Source organism: Alexandromys fortis, unplaced genomic scaffold (assembly GCF_014885135.2).
Source record: "Alexandromys fortis isolate MF-2015 unplaced genomic scaffold, M_Fortis_MF-2015_v1.1 scaffold_0, whole genome shotgun sequence".
Taxonomy (NCBI): domain Eukaryota; kingdom Metazoa; phylum Chordata; class Mammalia; order Rodentia; family Cricetidae; genus Alexandromys; species Alexandromys fortis.
In genome coordinates, this window is record NW_026067949.1 from 29,245,492 (window position 1) to 29,264,019 (window position 18,528).

At 40.5% G+C, this 18,528-nt stretch overlaps 1 protein-coding gene across 1 annotated transcript in view; it reads right to left on the reverse strand.

Annotated features, from left to right (window-relative positions):
* Window positions 1-16,372, reverse strand: part of Lrrc66 (leucine rich repeat containing 66) — a 31,956-nt gene extending 15,584 nt beyond the window's left edge. Inside the window, 1 exon segment of the mRNA XM_050149650.1 lies at window positions 15,928-16,372. Within this exon segment, the coding sequence (XP_050005607.1) occupies window positions 15,928-16,372 (445 nt within the window).
* Between the last annotated feature and the right edge of the window lie 2,156 nt (window positions 16,373-18,528).

The following is an 18,528-nucleotide window of genomic DNA, read 5'->3' on the forward strand; positions in this document are numbered from 1 at the left end:
TGGTTTATGCTTTAGGCATTTCACAAGTCTTTCATTTTTAATGTTCACAAAGTCCTGGGACTTCTCACCATTTACAAAGAAAATACCAATGCAAGGCTTGCCCAGTGACAGGATAGAACTGGATCAAAGTCCAGATAGCTTACCCTGTAACTGTGCCCCAACAGTAGACACAACAATAAAACAGAGGAACAGATACTGAAGGAACTTGCCTATAAAAAGGGGATAAGAGGGTGTGGTTCTCCAAGAATGCACTGGGTGGTTTAGTTACTGTCCTATTGCTGTGAAGAGACATTATGACCAAGGCAACTCTTACAAAAGAAAGCATTTAGTTGGGGTCTTGCTTACAGTCTCAGAGGTTCAGCCCATTGTCATCATGGTGGGAGGCATAGCCGCAGGCATGCCGGCATAGTGCTGGAGAAGTAGTTGAGAATTTCACATCTGGATCTGCATTCAGAGACAGACTGGGCCTGGCACGAGCTTTTGGGACCTCAAAGCCCACTCCCAGTGACATACTTCCTCCAACAAGTCTACACCTTCTAATCCTTTCAAATAGTGTTGCTCCCTGGTGACCAAGTATTAAAATTTGTGAGCCTATGGGGGCCATTCTTATTCAAACACCAAATTATTCCATTCCCTGGTCCGTATAAGACTGTAGCTATATCATAATGCAAAACTGCATTCTGTCAAGCTTCAAAATCCCCATAGTCTATCACAGTCTCAACACTGTTTAAAAGTCTAAAGTTCAAAGTCTCTTCTGTGATTCATGCAATCACTTAACTATAACCTCCTATAAAATAAAAATAAATAAAGCAAATCACATACTTTCAACATGCAACGACACAAGATACACTTTACCAACTGACGGGGGAGAAAAGGGAGCATAGGAAGGAAATGCTGGACCAAAGCAAGACTGAAAATCAGCTGAGCAAATTCCAAACTGCATCTCCATGTCTGATGTCAAAGCACTCTTCAGATCTCCAACTTCTTTCAGCTTTGTTGACTGCAACACACTTCTTTTTCTCGGACTGGTTCCACTTCCTGTTAGCAGCTCTCCTCTGCAGGTCTTCCAAGGCTCTGGCATCTCAAACATCTATTTTCTTGTATCCTTGACTGTAAGGCCAGAACCATAAGGCTGAAGCTATCAAGTTCTGCTGCTTGGAGCGGAAACTTGGTTCCCTTGTCCAATTGCATGTTTTCCAGTTTTCTATTGTGGATGGTTCCCTTCACTGCTTAAGGCTTTCTTTTATTTCTGTTCACAAGTTTGAGGCTTAGTTGGGTGGGTTCTTGCCCAGAGGTCATCACTCCCTTTATTCCATTTAGCATTAGGCTTTTCTTTAAACTTTTTAGTCTCCGTGGACACTGGATTTAGCTCCATTACATTTCCTGGTGCTCCTTTTCTCCTCAGACTGTACATTCTGCATTTCTCCTTGCCCTTCTTGCTCCTTTTCAATGTAAATCTACACATGTGTGGCCACTGGTCATCATAGGACACAGTCAATACTAGGCTGTTTGGAAATCTCCTCCAAGGACCATAAACAGAGACTCTGCTTTTGCTTCCTGATTGCCCAGACCCGAATAATCACACAGAAACTATATTAATTGCAACACTACTTGGCTGATGGCTCAGGTGTATTTCTAGCTAGCTCTTGCATCTTAAATTAACCAATTTCTATAATTTTATTTTACCATGAAGCTCATGGTTTGTGACCTCTTGCTTCTTGGGAAGCTACATGGCGTCTCCCTGACTCTGCCTTCTTTTCTCCTCCATCTCTACTTGGATTTCCCACTTTGCTATATTCTGCCCTGCGATAGGCCAAATAAGCTTCTTTATTAACTAATAATAATAAAACATATCCATAGCATACAAATCCCACATCAAAGGACATTAAGCCAAAATGCTTCAATTTAGCCTCAGGCAGGTTTTCAGGATAAGGGCAAAACATAGCCACCATCTTTGCCAAAATATTGTAACAATGGTCTCTAGGCCATTTACTAATATTATTCTCCTCTGAAACTTGAGCTGGGCCTCCATAGTTCAAATTCCCCTCAGCCCCTCTCTTCCATGCTTCTTCTAGGAGGGCCCAATAGCCCACCTAGAAGTGTGCAATTGCTTTTCTAGTTCAAAGTCCCAAAGTCTTCTTTAAACCTAGAACAAACAGCATGGTCAGTCCTATCAGAGCAACAACCCAGTTCCTAGTACCAAGTTATGTCTTATTTTCTTATCTTATGTGTATGAATGGTTTGCCTGCATATGCCTACCTGATGCTTTTGGAAGGTGTTTAGTCAGAAGGTGTTAGGCCCCCTGAGACTGGAGTTACAGATAGTTATAAGCTACCTTGCAGGTTCTGGGAACTGAACTTCGGTTCTCTGTACAGGTAACAAGTGCTATTAACCTATGAGACATCACTCTAGTCCTGGATGAATCATTTTATATATGCCAATTGAATCAAGATTTTTGATTAAGCTATCACTTCACCGAGATCCTTAATGATTGCTTGTCTCCTTGATCTATTATTGAGGAGGGATGTTGAACTATCAGTTTTTTTTTTCAAGTTTTCTTATGTTTCATTTTAAGTGTATTTATGTTTAGGATTATTATAGGTTATCATTATTTTTAAAAGAACCAGTCCCTTTATCATTACATAGGACTCCTCTTTATCCTAATAATTTTTCTTGTTTCAAATTCTTTGTCTGGAATGAATATAACTTCTGTGGGCTGGGGGAGGACTCAGTGAATAAAGTGCTTGCTGTGGAAGCCCGAGGACCTGAGTTCAGATCTCCAGCCTTCTCATAAAAGCTGATCATGTGGTGTGTTTCTGTAATCCTACTGCTTAGGGGCAGAGACAGGTGGGTCCCAGGAGTTTGCTGTCTAGCCAATCTAGCCAAAAGTGAGCTTTAACTTAAGAGTGACCTTGACTCAAAAAATAAGGTGGGAGCTGGAGAGATGGCTCAATGGGTACAGTATTTGTCATACAAACATGAAGACCACAGTGTGGACCTCATATAAAAGAAGTCTGGAGGGTATGGTATCCACCTGTAAACTTAGCAGATGGGAGGTAATGGACATTAGCTAAAGTAAGCTGGTACCTACATTAGCCACAACAGCAAACCCAGGTTTATTGAGTAATTCTGCCTTAAAGTAAGGTGGAGATCAGCCAAATAAGTCACTTGTCATACTTAGCATGAATTGTTCACATGTTACACACTAGAAAAGACTCAACTGAGTAATTGTCTATCAGGTTGGTTTGTGGATATGTCTGTGAGAAATTGTCTTGATTGATGTCTCAGCCCACTCTGGGCAGCAGCATTTCTTGGGCAGGTGATTTGGGGATGTGAAAGGAATCTAGCTAAGCATAAGTGTAGCAAGAAAAACAAAAACCCAGAGACAGATATTGGGGTTCAAGCTGAAAATCAGAAAAGCAAAACAGCTAACCACTAGAGAGGGTTTACCTTCACAAAATCTTCAGACTGAAGGAGAGTAAGTTTCTGTCTCATCCCACCTTATATTTCTCTCTAGTGCTGGTATTAAAGGCATGTACCACAACTGTCTGACATCTATGGCTAATTATTGTGGTAACTGGGATTAAAGGTGTGTGCCACTACTGCCTGCCACTACTACTATGGCTGACTAGTGTGGCTAGTTTTGCACTCTGATCTTCAGGTAAACTTTGTTTATTAAAAAACACATAAAATACTACTATAATTTCCGTTTTTAACCTAAAATAAAAAAGAGGACTATAACTAATACAAGAAAAACTATATACAATAAGTGCAATAACTACATACAATATATACAGGCAAAAAGTACATCAACAATATCTAGTCCATTTGCACTTGGCAAACTCAGAGAAAATACATAATTATCTCTCTTATCTTGGCAAGTTCAAAGTCTTGTACCTAATTTACTTTCAGTCATAATTTGCATTACTATCTTTTGATATCTCTCAACCTTATGCCCTTTACACTTCTTTAGTGAATTTCTTTTCTGAGTCTTACAACTAGGAAAACTATAACTGTAACTATCTAGTCTTTGACTATCTCAGAGACCCAAGAAGGAAATATATATTAACAGAGTAAGCAGGAAGTGCAAGGAAGACACTTCCAAAAATTGTGAGAAATGAAGGAAACAACTGGCTGCTTGGCCAGTTCCCCAAAGTTCCTCTGATGTTGGGGCCTCCATCTTCAGCCTAAAGGCTTAGAATTTTCTATGATACAGGGTTTTTGAAGGATTTTCTTTCCTTGTCTTGACAAGGTTTGGCAGTCACTCTCTTTTGTGTCCTGCTTGTCCAATTAAGACAGCATAGTATCAGCAGTTGAGGCAAGGGCATTTTCTTGCCCAGTGGTTTACTTTTGCCACAAAGAAGGAAAACTCTATGTGTCTTTCTTTGATGCCCATTATCTTCTCAGAAGTAGACTGGTGCTACCAGGAGCAGACATATTTTATTGTCATAAAAAAAAAAAGAACCTATGTTATTAAAACATCTTAAGTGCCATATTCTTAGATCTCTGAAGTGTTTGAAGATGACCTGTCTACTTAAAATGTATCTCTTTTGACCTTGAAAACATACTAATAATGGCTACAAGTTTGATTGCAATAGGTGACTAATTACTAACCTGCATTTCCTTATTATTCTAAATAGTTGCTAATAGTAGCTTTCAATGACTAAAAATTTGCATTGCATTGTTAAGTGAGATGTATAGATACCTTGAACACGATTAGAAATGTATGTACAGTATGTTCTAACAAAATTAATCTCAAATTTGTATCAATATACAAAATTTGTGTACAATATATAAAAATTCAGTGTATTGTAAGATATTTAAAATTAGTAGTTGCCTTTTAAAAAGTGGATTCAATAATCTACCTTTTTATCTTATCAGCTCTATAGCTTCCCTTTTTTCAGAGTAGATTCAATATTCTACCCTTTTATCCTATCATATTTATATCCCAATTTTTTCTTTCTAAAACAAGAACTTTGATTCCAATCTCCTTTGCTCAACTTTCCTCCTGACTGTAACCAATAACAACTTGTAACCATCTCAACCCCCTAAACAATGACAAATAGTCATGATCCATTGGATGACCAAAACCCATAAACCCCACCTCTTGGAAATGTGGGTGTCATATTCTTAAATTTACTTCCTATTGTCTGGGGGTGATGACATCTTTAGAAGATTCTGAAAAGAAAAAATTGAGTTGCAGAGTCCCGAGAGAGGGAGCTTTATTATTTGTTTTCAAATCTCTGCATAGTGGGAACGTGCAGGATTTATCTCAAATCCTGCCTAGAGTGGTGTGTTAGGCTGCGTCATCTCAGCTAATGACCTTGAAACTGTTCTGAGAAGTTTGTAGTCCAAAGCTGATCTTTAGGTGGTGTTTCTCACCTTCGTGGTGTTATCAGAGTCCTGGAGGAATCGTCACCGTAGGGCCCCATCCTCCTTTTGGAGACCTCAAATGATCCTGTTAGGCATGGTCTTCATTCACTGCAGAAAACCTAAACAAATATCACGTGCAGCAGATCTCAAAGAGGTTAAAGAAAAGCTTCAAAGACTCAAAATAGAACCAAAGAATTGTGAGATTAGTCCTTTAATTTTGTTTTGCTTCTGTTCCACATCAGATGGCTCTTCTGACATGGGACAGAGATTTTGGATTTTACTTTACTAAGCATGCTTGGGTTTTGAGAAGGAGGGAGCCACACTCCAACTCCAAAGCCAGCTTTAATTTTTAGTAGGACAGGGACTACAAAAGGACCATTTGCATTATATGTCTGTAGAGAACAGCAGAAACAAACATTTGGGAAGATTTATGAATTTTTTTCCTGTTGGAAATGTGATATACCAATAGGCCAATTCTTTTTCTTGGGACATTTTTTTTTCTGGATGATTTATCCTTTTTCTTCAGATGTTTCTCTTGTCCAGTTGTCTTTGGATTCCTTAGCTGGATGCCTTTATTCTCCTGAAAACACAAAAACAAACCCTTCCCCAACTCTAAATTTTTGGGAGATTCTCTTTTTGGCTAGTTATATATTATCAAATGAAAAGTATTTGTTAGTTTTACAGGTTAGTTTAGATTAAATGACATGCTGTTTGATGAACTATATAATTTCTCCTAATTAAGAGGTGTCTGTTGTTAAAATCAAATCTTTATCAATTTTGATGGTTTCCATAGCTTTCCTTCTCTTATAGAAACAAAAGCAAAACCCCTTCCCCAGTATAACACATGTCCTGGTTTCATTCTGAGGTCAGTACATCTTTAAAGTTTACTGGCTAATTTAATTTCATAGTTTTTTTAATACTATCCAATGTTTTTCTGCAGTTGTTCCTTTCTTATTATCATTTAGAAAATTCGAAGTTAATAAAGCAGTATTCAGTCTATTTATGGGGGTATTTATCATCCTTTTTTGTTTACTTAACATACCTTTAGAGTTTGATTTGGTCTTTCTCTAATTGTCTGGCCTATAGGATTGTGTGATATACCTATAATAAGCTATAATGCTATAATAAACAGAACTGTTTCATTTTCCTAGAGACATATGCCAGAGAATTGTCTGTCTTTATTTGTACAGGAATACCCAAGATGGCCATAACTGCAAGTAAACGTGTAATTACCAAATCAGCCTTTTCCAAACTCAAAGCAGTTGCCAATTTAATACATGAATAGATATCAATGGTGTGGTGTACATATTTTTGTTTTCCAAATTCTACAAAATAGAACACATCCATCTGCCAGATTTATTCCTTTGAGTACCCTTTGGGTTACTTCCTGCAGGTAGTGGTGTTTGGTTGTATAAAGAATAAGTAGGACATTTCCCTATAATTTCCTTGGTTTGTTGTCACATAATAAAATAGTCTTTCTTAAACCTTTTCCATTGACATTATATTTTTTTATGAAATTTCCAATCAACAATTCACCAATTTCTGCGTTACCTTGTGCTAGAGGCCCTGGCGGACCTGTATGGGATTGGATGTGTATTATATACATGGGATGATTCCTATTCCTGATTATATCTTGTAACTGAATAAATAATAAAGTCAATTCTGTATCATCTGGTATAAATTCAGTGCAAAGCAACTCTTTCTGCACATTGCGAATTGGTAAGTATGTTGAGTGGTTCTTTAAAATCCATTAGTACCATGAGAATAGCATATAATTCTGACTTTTTGACAGAATAATAAGGGCTTTGATTCACTTTATTTAAGTTTTCTGATTTGCAACCTGCCTTTCCTGATTTATTTGCATCAGTATAGAACATAGGGGCTCTAGTTATTGGTATGTCCTGTACAATTTGACAAAGAATCCAGTTCTCTTTGTAAGTTGAATTCTCTTCTTTTGGGGATTCTTTTGTTAATTTCTCACAAAAGAATTGCTACAAGCTTTTTGCCAGTGTTCGCTTTCTGTCCATAATTTGTCAATTTCATCCTTATTAAAATGCACTATAATTTCTGCTGGGTCTATTCCTGCTAATTGATGAAGTCTCAATTTTCCTCTTAGAATTAACTCGGAGATCTTTTCCATATAAGTTTTTAATTTTTACTTGGTTTATGTGCTAAAATATCCATTCTAAAATAATATCTTCCGTCTGCATTAAAATTTCTGTAAGGGAATGTTTGGGGGGTAATATGCCCAGAACGCAGTTAAGATTTGGATCAACAAGATCAATGTGTGCCTTCTGTAATTTGTCTTCTATCAAGGTCAATTCTCTTTCAGCTTCAGCCTCTCCTTCTCCTGATAATTTCCTGGGACTGTTTAAGTCCTTGTCACCATCTAGGGGTTTGTGTAAATCAATCAGTTTATGAGGCTTTATCCCAATAGTTAATCATAGATTCAAAATGTCTCCTAGCAAACTTTGAAAGTCATTAAGCATCTGCAATTGATCTCTCCTAATTTGCACTTTTTTTTTCAAGACAGGGTTTCTCTGTAGCTTTGGAACCTGTCCTAGAACTAGCTCTTGTAGACCAAGCTGGCCTTGAACTCACAGAAATCCACCTGCCTCTACCTCCTGAGTGCTGAGATTAAAAGTGTATGCCACCACTGCCTGGCTCTAATTATCTCTTTTTGAAGTTTAAACTTTTTGTAAATGTATCTTATAGCCTAAATAATTAATAGAATCTCCTCTGTGTATTTTTTCAGGAGCAATTTGTAATACCAAACAAGGTAAAATTTTCTTTACTTCTTCAAACATTCTCTCTAAATTATTTACATTTGAATCAGCTATAAAATTGTGTCTTCCATGTAATGATAAACTATAGATTGAAGAAATTGTTTACGTATCATTTCCAACAGCTGCCATACAAAATATTGGCACAGGGTGGAGCTATTTAACATCTGTGGGAGAATCTTCCATTGATATCTTTTAACAGGGTGAGAATTATTATAAGTAGGTACTGTGAAGGCAAGTTTCTCTCTGTCTTTTTCTTATAAAGGGATAGTAAAGAAACAGTCTTTTAAATCAATAGTGATAAGAGGCCATGTTATAGACAATAGAGAAGGCAAAGGAATTCCAGACTGTAGAGAGCCCATTGACTGAATCATCTTATTAACAGTTCTTAAATCTGTGACCACTCTTCATTTTCCAGATTTCTTTAAATCTAGCATTGGCACAGGAGCCCAATTTTTTTTTTTTTGTTTTTTCGAGACAGGGTTTCTCTGTGGCTTTGGAGCCTGTCCTGGCACTAGCTCTGTAGACCAGGCTGGTCTTGAACTCACAGAGATCCGCCTGCCTCTGCCTCCCGAGTACTGGGATTAAAGGCGTGCGCCACCATGCCACCATCGCCCGGCTGAGCCCAATTATTTCTTACAAACCCTCTATCATTTGGCAATTCCTTTAAGGTTACTGGGTATATTAAAGTTGATTGTTTGAAAACCTTAGGCTGTTCCTCTCTAACCTTATAATACAATTCTGAAATTGGTTCTCCATTAAATTCCTCTGTCTAGATCTGAATATCTCTATAATCTGTTTTATTAAGTTTTTCTAAGGCCTATATCTTGGCAGTCAAACCAAACAACTTTTTAAGAGATAATCCAAGAATTATCCAAAAAAAAAAAAAAAAAAACCCAGCAAGGATTATCAAAATGATAATTAACAGAAAGTCAATCCTGGTTAAATTGATCATTCCTTCATTTAGTTGTTCCATTTTTTTGAATCATGCATTATGTAATCATACAGAGACCTAACTTTCTCTATCACAATTGTGTTTACCATTTTTTAATGTGGTAAAAAGCTCTCCCTTTTAAGGAACTCTTCCTTTTAAGAATTCAAAATTTTCTCACCAAATCAGCCACCAATAACAATGAAGATGTGAAGCTTATTGCTGCCGTGTAGAGCAATAAAAGCCTGACTGGAGTTCAAGGCAGCTACCTAGTTTGGCAGCAGCCTGAAAACGGAGTTCTCAGCCTGAGAACGAAGCAAAAGCCCACCAGGAGAGAAGTAAGGAAAATCCAGCATGTAGGGCGGTGACTTTGGCCGCATGTAGCTTCAGCCTCTGCCAATGTCTATAAAGCCACAGGCAAATGGTTGTTTCATGAATTTGTACCACAAATATCGGGTGCCAGATGTAGCATGAATAATAAAAACTCAGAGACAGATATTGGAGTTCAAGCTGAAGATCAGAAAAGCAAAGCAGTCAACCACTAGAGAGCTCTTACCTCTATGGAATCTTCAGACTGAAAGAGAGTGAGTTCCTGTCTCATCCCACTTTGTATTCCTCTAGTGCTGGGATTAAAGGCGCGCACCACCCCTGGTCTCTATGGCTAACTAGTGTGGCTTCTGGGATTAAAGGTGTGTGCCTCCACCGCCCGGCCTGTGTGGCTGACTAGTGTGGCTGACTAGTGTGGCTAGCTTTGCACTTTGATCTTCAGGCAAACTTTATTTATTATACCACGAATAAAATATCACTATATATAAGCCTGTACGCAAGCCAGCAAACAGGATTCCTCCATGAGTCCTGCATCCAGATTTCTACCCTTACTTCCTACTCAGACTTCCTTCAATAGTGAAGATGACTTGAAAGTTTAAGCCAAATAAACCCTTCCCCCCCCCCCTCGTTGCTTTTGCTCAGGGTATTTTATCAAAGCAGCAGTAGGAAACTAGAACAATACTCGGTGCCAAACTTGGGCCTTCATGTGCACATACACATATATGTGCATATGTGTTCACACACGTGTGTGTTCACACATAATACAAGCATGCATTCACATACTCGTGCATATCACATGTACACTACACACAAAAACATATTAAGGGGAAAGTGATAAAGGAAAGCACTTGGAGAGTCAACATATGCATCACACACACACACACACACACACACACTTTGCCTTTCTTTTGGTTAGTGCTTATCTAGTGGTTTATCTTTTTCCATCCACCTTCATTGCAGCACATCAAGCTTCTCCTCCATACTAGCCTATCTGTCAGCAGGTGAATGATGAATTTATACTCAGCAGTGAAAAAGAACAAAAATTTAATATATATGATGATGTGAGTAAACATCCAAATAATTACACTGAAATAGAGATGCTGAAATAAAGGAAAAAGTGCAAGCAGATGCTTCCTGATAAACAAAGATCTTATATTTTAATAAATCCATCAGAGGCTGAAAATATCACATCAAAATGCCTTTAATATAACGAACCCACCAAGTAGCCTAGCGTAACAATGCAGTACACGGAGTCACTGACTACCTACACGGTTCAGAGGCTGAATGGGAGCCATGACTCTGCCACCACCTAGTACCATACAGAACACCACAGTATGTAGCAAAGGCCCCAGGGAACAAAAACAGAATGCAAAGAACAGTTTCTACTGAATGTGTATTGTTTTGTCACCGCTGTAAAACCAAAGGGTCATTAAGTTTGAATCATCATAAGTCAAGGTCTGTCTATATTGTATGGTTCTGTTCATATACATGTACAGGAAGTTCAGGCGAGCTTACAACGCCAGGAGAGAAACCAGTGTTTCCCTAGGTTGAGGGGATGATGAGATGAACAGGAAAGACAGGTTATCTGAAGGTTCTGGAGGAACTTCCACAATGATCGCTAGGTCATAGCTGGATGGTGGGGACGGTTTTCTTACAGGTCAGAGTGGCTTAGAATCAGGGCACAGAACCAAGGTTGCTTAGAACAAGGAAGGGTAGGGGCCTCTCACACTATAAAGATGCACACAGCTGTGAACAGAGCCACGGCACATTTGACCAATCCTCTGGACATTTGAAGATGCTAGAATAGCTTTTGTTTTTTGAAATGAGCATTTGCCCATATACAGCCTGCATTGCTGTCTTTTTCTCTGTCAAATATTTCTGTACAAGATTTTTTTGTTTGTTTTTTGAGACAGGGTTTCTAGTGCAGCCCTGGCTGTCCTTGAGCTCACTCTGTAGACCAGGCTAGTCTCGAACTCACGGAGATCTGCCTGCCTCTGCCTCCTGAGTGCTGGGATTAAAGGCATGCGCCATCACCATTCAGTCAGAAAATAGTTTTTAATATTCTAATTTACCTGAAATCAAAGAAGTGACAAGGACAGAAGAAAACTGTGGTGGGCCCCACAGTTAGAGTTGCAGGGCCATCTAACAGCACCAAAAGTGGCTAACTGGGCTAAGGTATTATGTACGACGTCACTCTGTGTTCTAGGCTTCAGATAGCATTTGTGTGTATACTCATTTGCTGATCCTGAATACTCATTATTCCCAGAGATATGACTTTTCATGTTAAGCGAGTTATTGAAGGTGAGTTATTAAGGAAACAGAGTAATGTAAGATGTTTTATTCAGCTTCCCTCATAAAGTCAATCCCAGAATACCCCCAAAGGGTAAATTTCTTCTCGATATGGGACTGAGTGTCATGAAGTTCTTCCAATTTTAGAGGATTAAGATTTTGTTTCATTAAGGTACTGGTGTGGTCCTTACAAATGACCTTGACCATTTAAGGTCTCCCAAGATGGAGTGAGGTCATTCGAGTAACTCATTTACATATCCAGGCTGCACAGCTAAATGGGGGGAAATGTGTTTCTTATTTGAGCCACTGATGATCGAGTGAGCAGAAGCTGTGAGGTGCTGGGAGCCACTGGGCCATCTCATGGCAGTTAGATTCCATGTTTCAAGCAATTCAGGGCTGAGAGGAAAAGTCAGAAGTGACTTTGTGGGAATGGAATTAGCTTTGGAACTTTATTCTAATGATGGCACGGGCTGTGAGGGAGTGAAATCTAATCACCCAGTACTTAAGAGGCCAGACACAGTCTTATTATTTCCTGGAAATCATATCAGAGTCCCTAAGTAAAAAGGGCAGGAGAGGGTGTCTAGCCACCATCTTAGTAAGCGCTGTCTTTGAACTATGAACTTCTGCGTGCCTTCTCACGCGTGGTCATCAGAGAACACAGCAACAATGCCATTCTGGAGTCATGGCTTCAGGTTCAGAGTATTAAGAACTGGAGTAGGGTCTAAAATGGTCCAGGGTGAGACGTTTGATTTAGTATGTCATCCCTTATTGTGACCAAGGTGTAAGTCACTCAAAGTCCTGCTCTCTTGGCTTAATGTCATTTTGTTTCTTTAGATTGAGTATTTTGAGAACAATGGTTATTTGTATTTCTATAATCCGACAGCAATCCCTGTGGGTAAAAGAATACAAAAAGCTCTTGTTTTATAAGACATGGGGTTTTCTGTCTTTCCTAATTCTTCTCATTTCAAATGTCAGCTATTCTTCCACGTCATCTCTAATGCATCTCTCTAGTTTCTGAAACTTGGCGGGTTAGCATGAGGGATGCCAGTCTGACCTGTCAATCATCTCCCTGGAGCCAGCGTGGGGTCTTTGTCCCAGGACATTCCCAGCTACTGAAAAAATCCTTCTTGACGAAGGTCGTAGAGGCTGACTCCATTGCTTTAAACTCCTAAAATACTGGTTGCTATGGCCTGGCACATGTCCCCAGGATGGCATGCATTACAGGCTTAGTCCCTAGCTTGGAGCTACTGAAAGGAGTGAACCCTCCAAGAGGTGGTGCCTACCAGGAGGTCTGCGGCCACTGGGGACATGCCCCTGGTGGGAACGCTTGTACTTTGGGTTCTTGCTCTCTCTCTCTCACTGGCTGTTACGGTGAAGTCAGACATTTCTACCGTGTGTTCCTGCCATGATGTACCGCTCAAAAGAGGCCCAAAGCAACAGCACCAGCTGACATGGACTGGAACCTTCAGGACTGTGAATTAAAACAAAACTTTCCTTTTTAAGTTGTTTATCTCAGACATTATCTTACAGTAATAAAAAGACCCAAAATATACTGATTTTAAGTTATTACCATTCCAAAGTTATGGGTGGAAGGTGGAACTATCACTAAGGTTGCATTCATGTCTGGCTTCTCGCTTGTGTTGCCCAGCACCGGAGCAGGGTGTTTCCTCCACGCGAAGCTTGTTGCTGACGTCACAGCTGACTCAACACAGGAGCATGCCTGACAGTGGATTAGTCAGCGTGGTGTTCCAGCATTATAAAAATGGGACACATTTCTGAGAGTCCTATAAACAGTCACTGTTTAAAGACACAAGTCATAGGCTAGGAAGCTCTGTGTGCTGCGTGGTCAGTGGCTTGAGAGTTGCCTTTTGGGGTGTTTCTAATTTATTCTCGTTCTGGATGAGTAGAGCACATCTAGACAGATATGCACAGCCCTGCCGTGGATTGTAGTGGGTTATCGGTCCCCTCCATGGCATCACTACTTAACGTTTTCAAAGGCAACTTGAGATGTGGAGAGAAGCGAATTAATTCTTTGTTTCTAAGAATACTGTTGTTCTCAACTTGGTTAATGGAAGTGGGTTAAATTAAGATATAAGAGTTAGCCAATAAGAAGCTAGAGCTAATGGGCCAAACAGTGATTTAAATAATATAGTTTCTGTGTGATTATTTCAGGTCTGAGCTGCCAGGCAGCTGGGAAACAAACAAGTGGCCTTATTACAACACATCACCTCCCCAAGGGGTGTCATCAACTGAGGACCAAGTGTTCAGACACATGAGCCTTTGGGGGAATTATTTAATATTCAAACTCCAGCAGGTACATTTAAATGCACCTCTGATTTACAGTGTTTGTGACTTGCGTTGGGTTTGTGGTGATTGTAGACCAGGGAGCACCTGCTTTATCTAGACAGACTTGAGCAGCAGAGTCAAGAGGCCAGAAGTAGAGTGAGGACCAAGCAGCACATCTCACCAGCTCCTCCCCTCCAAGATGGGGTCCTAGGTTGTGCACCTAGCCACGGTCAGCCTCGCAGAATGACAAGGGGTGTTAGAGGGGTCTGACCTAGACAAACTTCAAGAGTATGTTGGCTACAGGAAGTGAGTTCAAATCACAAATGGTCTGGGTAAAAGGCTGTGCTATATCCAATCAGATCCACACATTCCGTGGACTTTCTATGTGTGCAGTGCATCCTTCCTCTCTTGACAGCGCCATTGGCTAGAGTTCTAACAGAATTCCAGACGCAGGAGTGGCTCATTTCGTTTTCCTGCTGTTTTCTCTATGTCTTTACCATTCCCCCTTACAATCTGGAAGGCAGAAGTTTAACCTCAGAGAGGAAGAAGCCCACGTCTATACTGGGCCTTTGACCTTGAAGTAAAATTGGCTGGTATCAGCCGTAAGTGCAAGCCCTCTGGAGAACACATCTGTCCTCAGGAGGGAGGTTGCATTTCAATTCATTCTAGGATAGTGGTCTCCGTTGCTAATCCTGTGGCTCCCTGTAGTCTCCATTCTCAAAGCAAAGCAGGCTCTGTGCTACTGTGCCCAGCAAAAATGAAGCGGAGGAGTTTGGGAGTCCTGAATCTCAGAGGAGCTAATCCCTAGGCCTTTCTCAAAGGGCGATGAAGAAGCAGAAAGGGGAAGGGATTTCCACCAATCTGAGAGACTGAGAAAGACTAGTCTCTGAGTAGCAGGGGGTCAGGGAGATAGACAGACAGATAGACAGACAGACAGACACACACACACACACACACACACACACACACACTAGCACACCCCGATGTCCAGGGTCAGGGACACATACACACACATGCATGCACACATACACACACACACACACACACACACACACACACACTATGATGCCTTGATTCTAAAAATTCTTCCCCAGCTGTGGAGCAAGACTTAGAAAGGGCAGAGGAGGGCCAGCCCAAGATGTTGTATGTACCCCTGGGAACACCCTCCTTGCGGCTCAGAATCAGAAATGTATTCCCCTGTTCCAGAAAACTGAAGGTGCATCTCCAGGACCCAACTTAAGCTTCAGCAAGGAATTCTGATTTTGGTTTCATAGTAGGAAGTTTTACATACAAATATAGAATATTGTGATATGGTATTCCTGGTCTACATGTGGATGACAATTAAAAATGCAAAATGGATTCTAAGAAGAAAAAAATTGTCAATATGATAACATGTTTAATTTGAATTATATATTAAAAATACCTTGTATCCACTATTTCTCAGGGCTTTCACATATTAGTAAATGTATATAGCAAACAAGATAGACAGCTTAGCCAGGCAGGGTGGCATTCATGTTTGATTCCAGCACTTGGAGGGCAGAGGTAGGCTGATTTCTATTTGTTTGAGACCAGTCTGGTCTACATAGGAAATTCCAGGTCAACCTGGGCTACACAGTGAGACCCTGCCTCAAAAACAAACAAACCTAAATACGTTAGAGATTATTATGAGCACTTAGGGGAGTCCCAGGGTTTCTTGACAAAGTCATAACCCGTCAGCGGAAGCGAGACAAGTGGAAGATTAAGCCGCACTAACTGTAGATTCCACTCTGGCCGGCAGCGCCACTAGGAAACGGCTTTATTGTATTTGCTCGGTCAGACTGCTGTGCTTTTTCAGCTGCTCCCTTGTAACTGAACGAAATACAGAACTCTTGTTGACATACAACACCAGCTCCCCCACATACTGTCTTTCTGTCTCATCCTTTCGTTAAAAGTGCTCACCTTTAGGAGTGCCACTGAGTTGATTTCTTTGAAGTATCAGCACCTTTAGATGGGGCAGTCTGCTGTGGGCTCCGTTTCGCTGCGAGGGGAGAGCCAAGGGCAGATCCAGCCAGAGGGAGCGCATGGCGTTGTTGCTGAGGTTTAGTGTTTCCAAAGCATGCAAAGGAGCGAGGGGGCTGAGGGTCATTTCCGATATGCTACGGTTACTCAGGTCCAGATGTTTTATTTGCCATTCTTTTCTCGTGTGAGACTGGAAGAGGTCTCGAAAGAAACGGGAGCTCATATCCGCGGTCTCTGTCATCTGTGATGTGCGTCTTGTTGAAGACCAGTTTGCCAGAAGATGCCCATCCCACTGGTACCTGCTTTTTCTTGATGGGCTTGTCGCTGTTTCCCGAAAGCAAAGACCTATAACTACGACAGTAATTCTGAAGTAGAAGTCTTTCATAATGCCTGGGGAAAAGGTAAGTAAATTGATTCATTCAAAGTAACACGGAAAAACAGCAAATAAAAAGTAGAAAACTTAATTTCTATCTCAAGACTTAGGAAGCATTCTTAATTATCAACAGAAGCGAATATTTGATTTCTTAGAAACTGGCCTCTGAAAGGTGGCTCTCCCCAAAGCTGTAACTATAAAATAAAATGAGATGAATATACATTTTATGGAAAGATCCCCCACTGGTATTCACAGAATAGACATTTACCAAAGCCTCACCTCTCCACTGCCTTCCCAGGATCCTCCCGCCTGTGGTCCACTTCCTAGTGAGTGAGTCCAACCTCTCTGCTCTGTCGCTTGTCACCAGCATGGGGCAAAGTCTCTTCTGTTTATCTCCAACATCGTCATGTGGTTTATGACATGAAGGGCAACACAGCTACACCACAGAGCAAACCTCATAGGAGCGGAAAGTGCAACTCGCGGGACGGACGCTCGTGTCCTTCCTGACTAGAACCAGAAGCTTTATCTTTACGGCTTTTACTACTTTTTACATCATTTTGAAATCCTTTTAAATATACACAAAATAAATAAAAATGGTAAGAAAAAGATGTCCCCTCGCCCAAGCCGGGAAGATGTCATAAAATATTGGAATGTCAAGCCTTTTACATGTCAGTCTTGAGGAACATCTGTACGTTCTGAAACAAATTGCACAGGGTGAATATACCTAGAAAAGTGGCTGCAACGGGTGAGGCAAATGGATTCTGGAGATTTGTTTTAAGCTAAACTCTTTGAAGACAAAACCAGAGTACAAATAACAACCCTTTCTCGGCAACATATCACCCATTCCTTTCTGGTCTCATCAGAAATCCTGGAATAACTTTGCTGAGCTTCCTGCCCCAGGGTCCCCCGACCCCCAATTCCTGCCACACACACACACACACACACACACACACACACACACACACACATTGTAGATAACTCCAGAGGATTATCTTTCCTCTGGAAAAATGCTATTTCCCTTGTGATTTTTTTCTTTGAAATTTTGAAATGTTCCTTTAATTGCCTATAGTCAGAATCCCCAAGGTTGGCATTCATTCAGAACTTCCCATAATCTAGCTAGCCTGGTGCCCTACATCTGACAGATTTGTGTGGGGTAACTTCAAGATGTGGCCCAGGCAGGGGCTATGTGTCTGCCTCACACTCAATGACTTTCCTATCCTCCTCTAACCCATGATCAGTGCCAATGCCCTCTGCGGTCTGAATCTTTGCACTTTTAAGTCTCATCTTAATTCCTATGGTCCGAACCCCCTTTTCTTGAGTTAGCCAATATTTTGTCTTTGCTTCCAGTGAATATGGAATGAACGCACTCGGTACCATCCCATCGGACGGTATCAATGCCTTCACACAGTGTTAGCGCTCTGCTTTGTGCCTTTCATACGAAAAGCAAAAGGAGGGCAAGAATCTCCCCCACCCATGTTCGCAGGCTTAGTGTTCTGGAGCCCGTCACCGGGCTGCGCTCTTTGCATGCTGAGTGCACAGAAGGAAGGGCATTTTCGCTGTGACTTCTAAACGTCTATTTCACAGGAGGTCAATTCTCCCATAGCTCAGAGGGCATCTAAATTTAGGCACAAAAACTGCAAAGGTGCCCTAGAGTAAGGAGTAATTTATAATATACCCTTTATGCAATACCAGAAACCAAGCTCACTTTTCTAGTCACAGTGATATGTGTTTCAACATTAAAGCTGCCACCATTATGCACACAATTGGGTGCTAACCTAAAGTAATATTAGCAAAAAATAAATTTATCATAAATATACACATTCCTTTGTAATAGCGAAGAAAATGATGGGGTTGAAAAACACCTTTTTTTTTTTAGAGGGAATGAAAGTGAAAGATTTTTATAGTCTGGCCCTTTTCAAGGTAAAGAGATTGATGTATGAATAGACTAGAATAATTTTATTTCCAATGGGTGATGGTGGTGCATGCCTTTAATCCCATCTCTCAGGAGGCAGGGGCAGGCAGATCTCTGTGAGTTCAAGGCCAGCCTGGTCTACAGAGCGAGTTCCAGGACAGCCTGGACTATTACAGAGAAAAACTCTGTCTCAAAAAAACAAAAACAAAAACAGAAAGAAAGAAAGAAAGAAAGAAAGCAAGAAAGCAAAAGGATT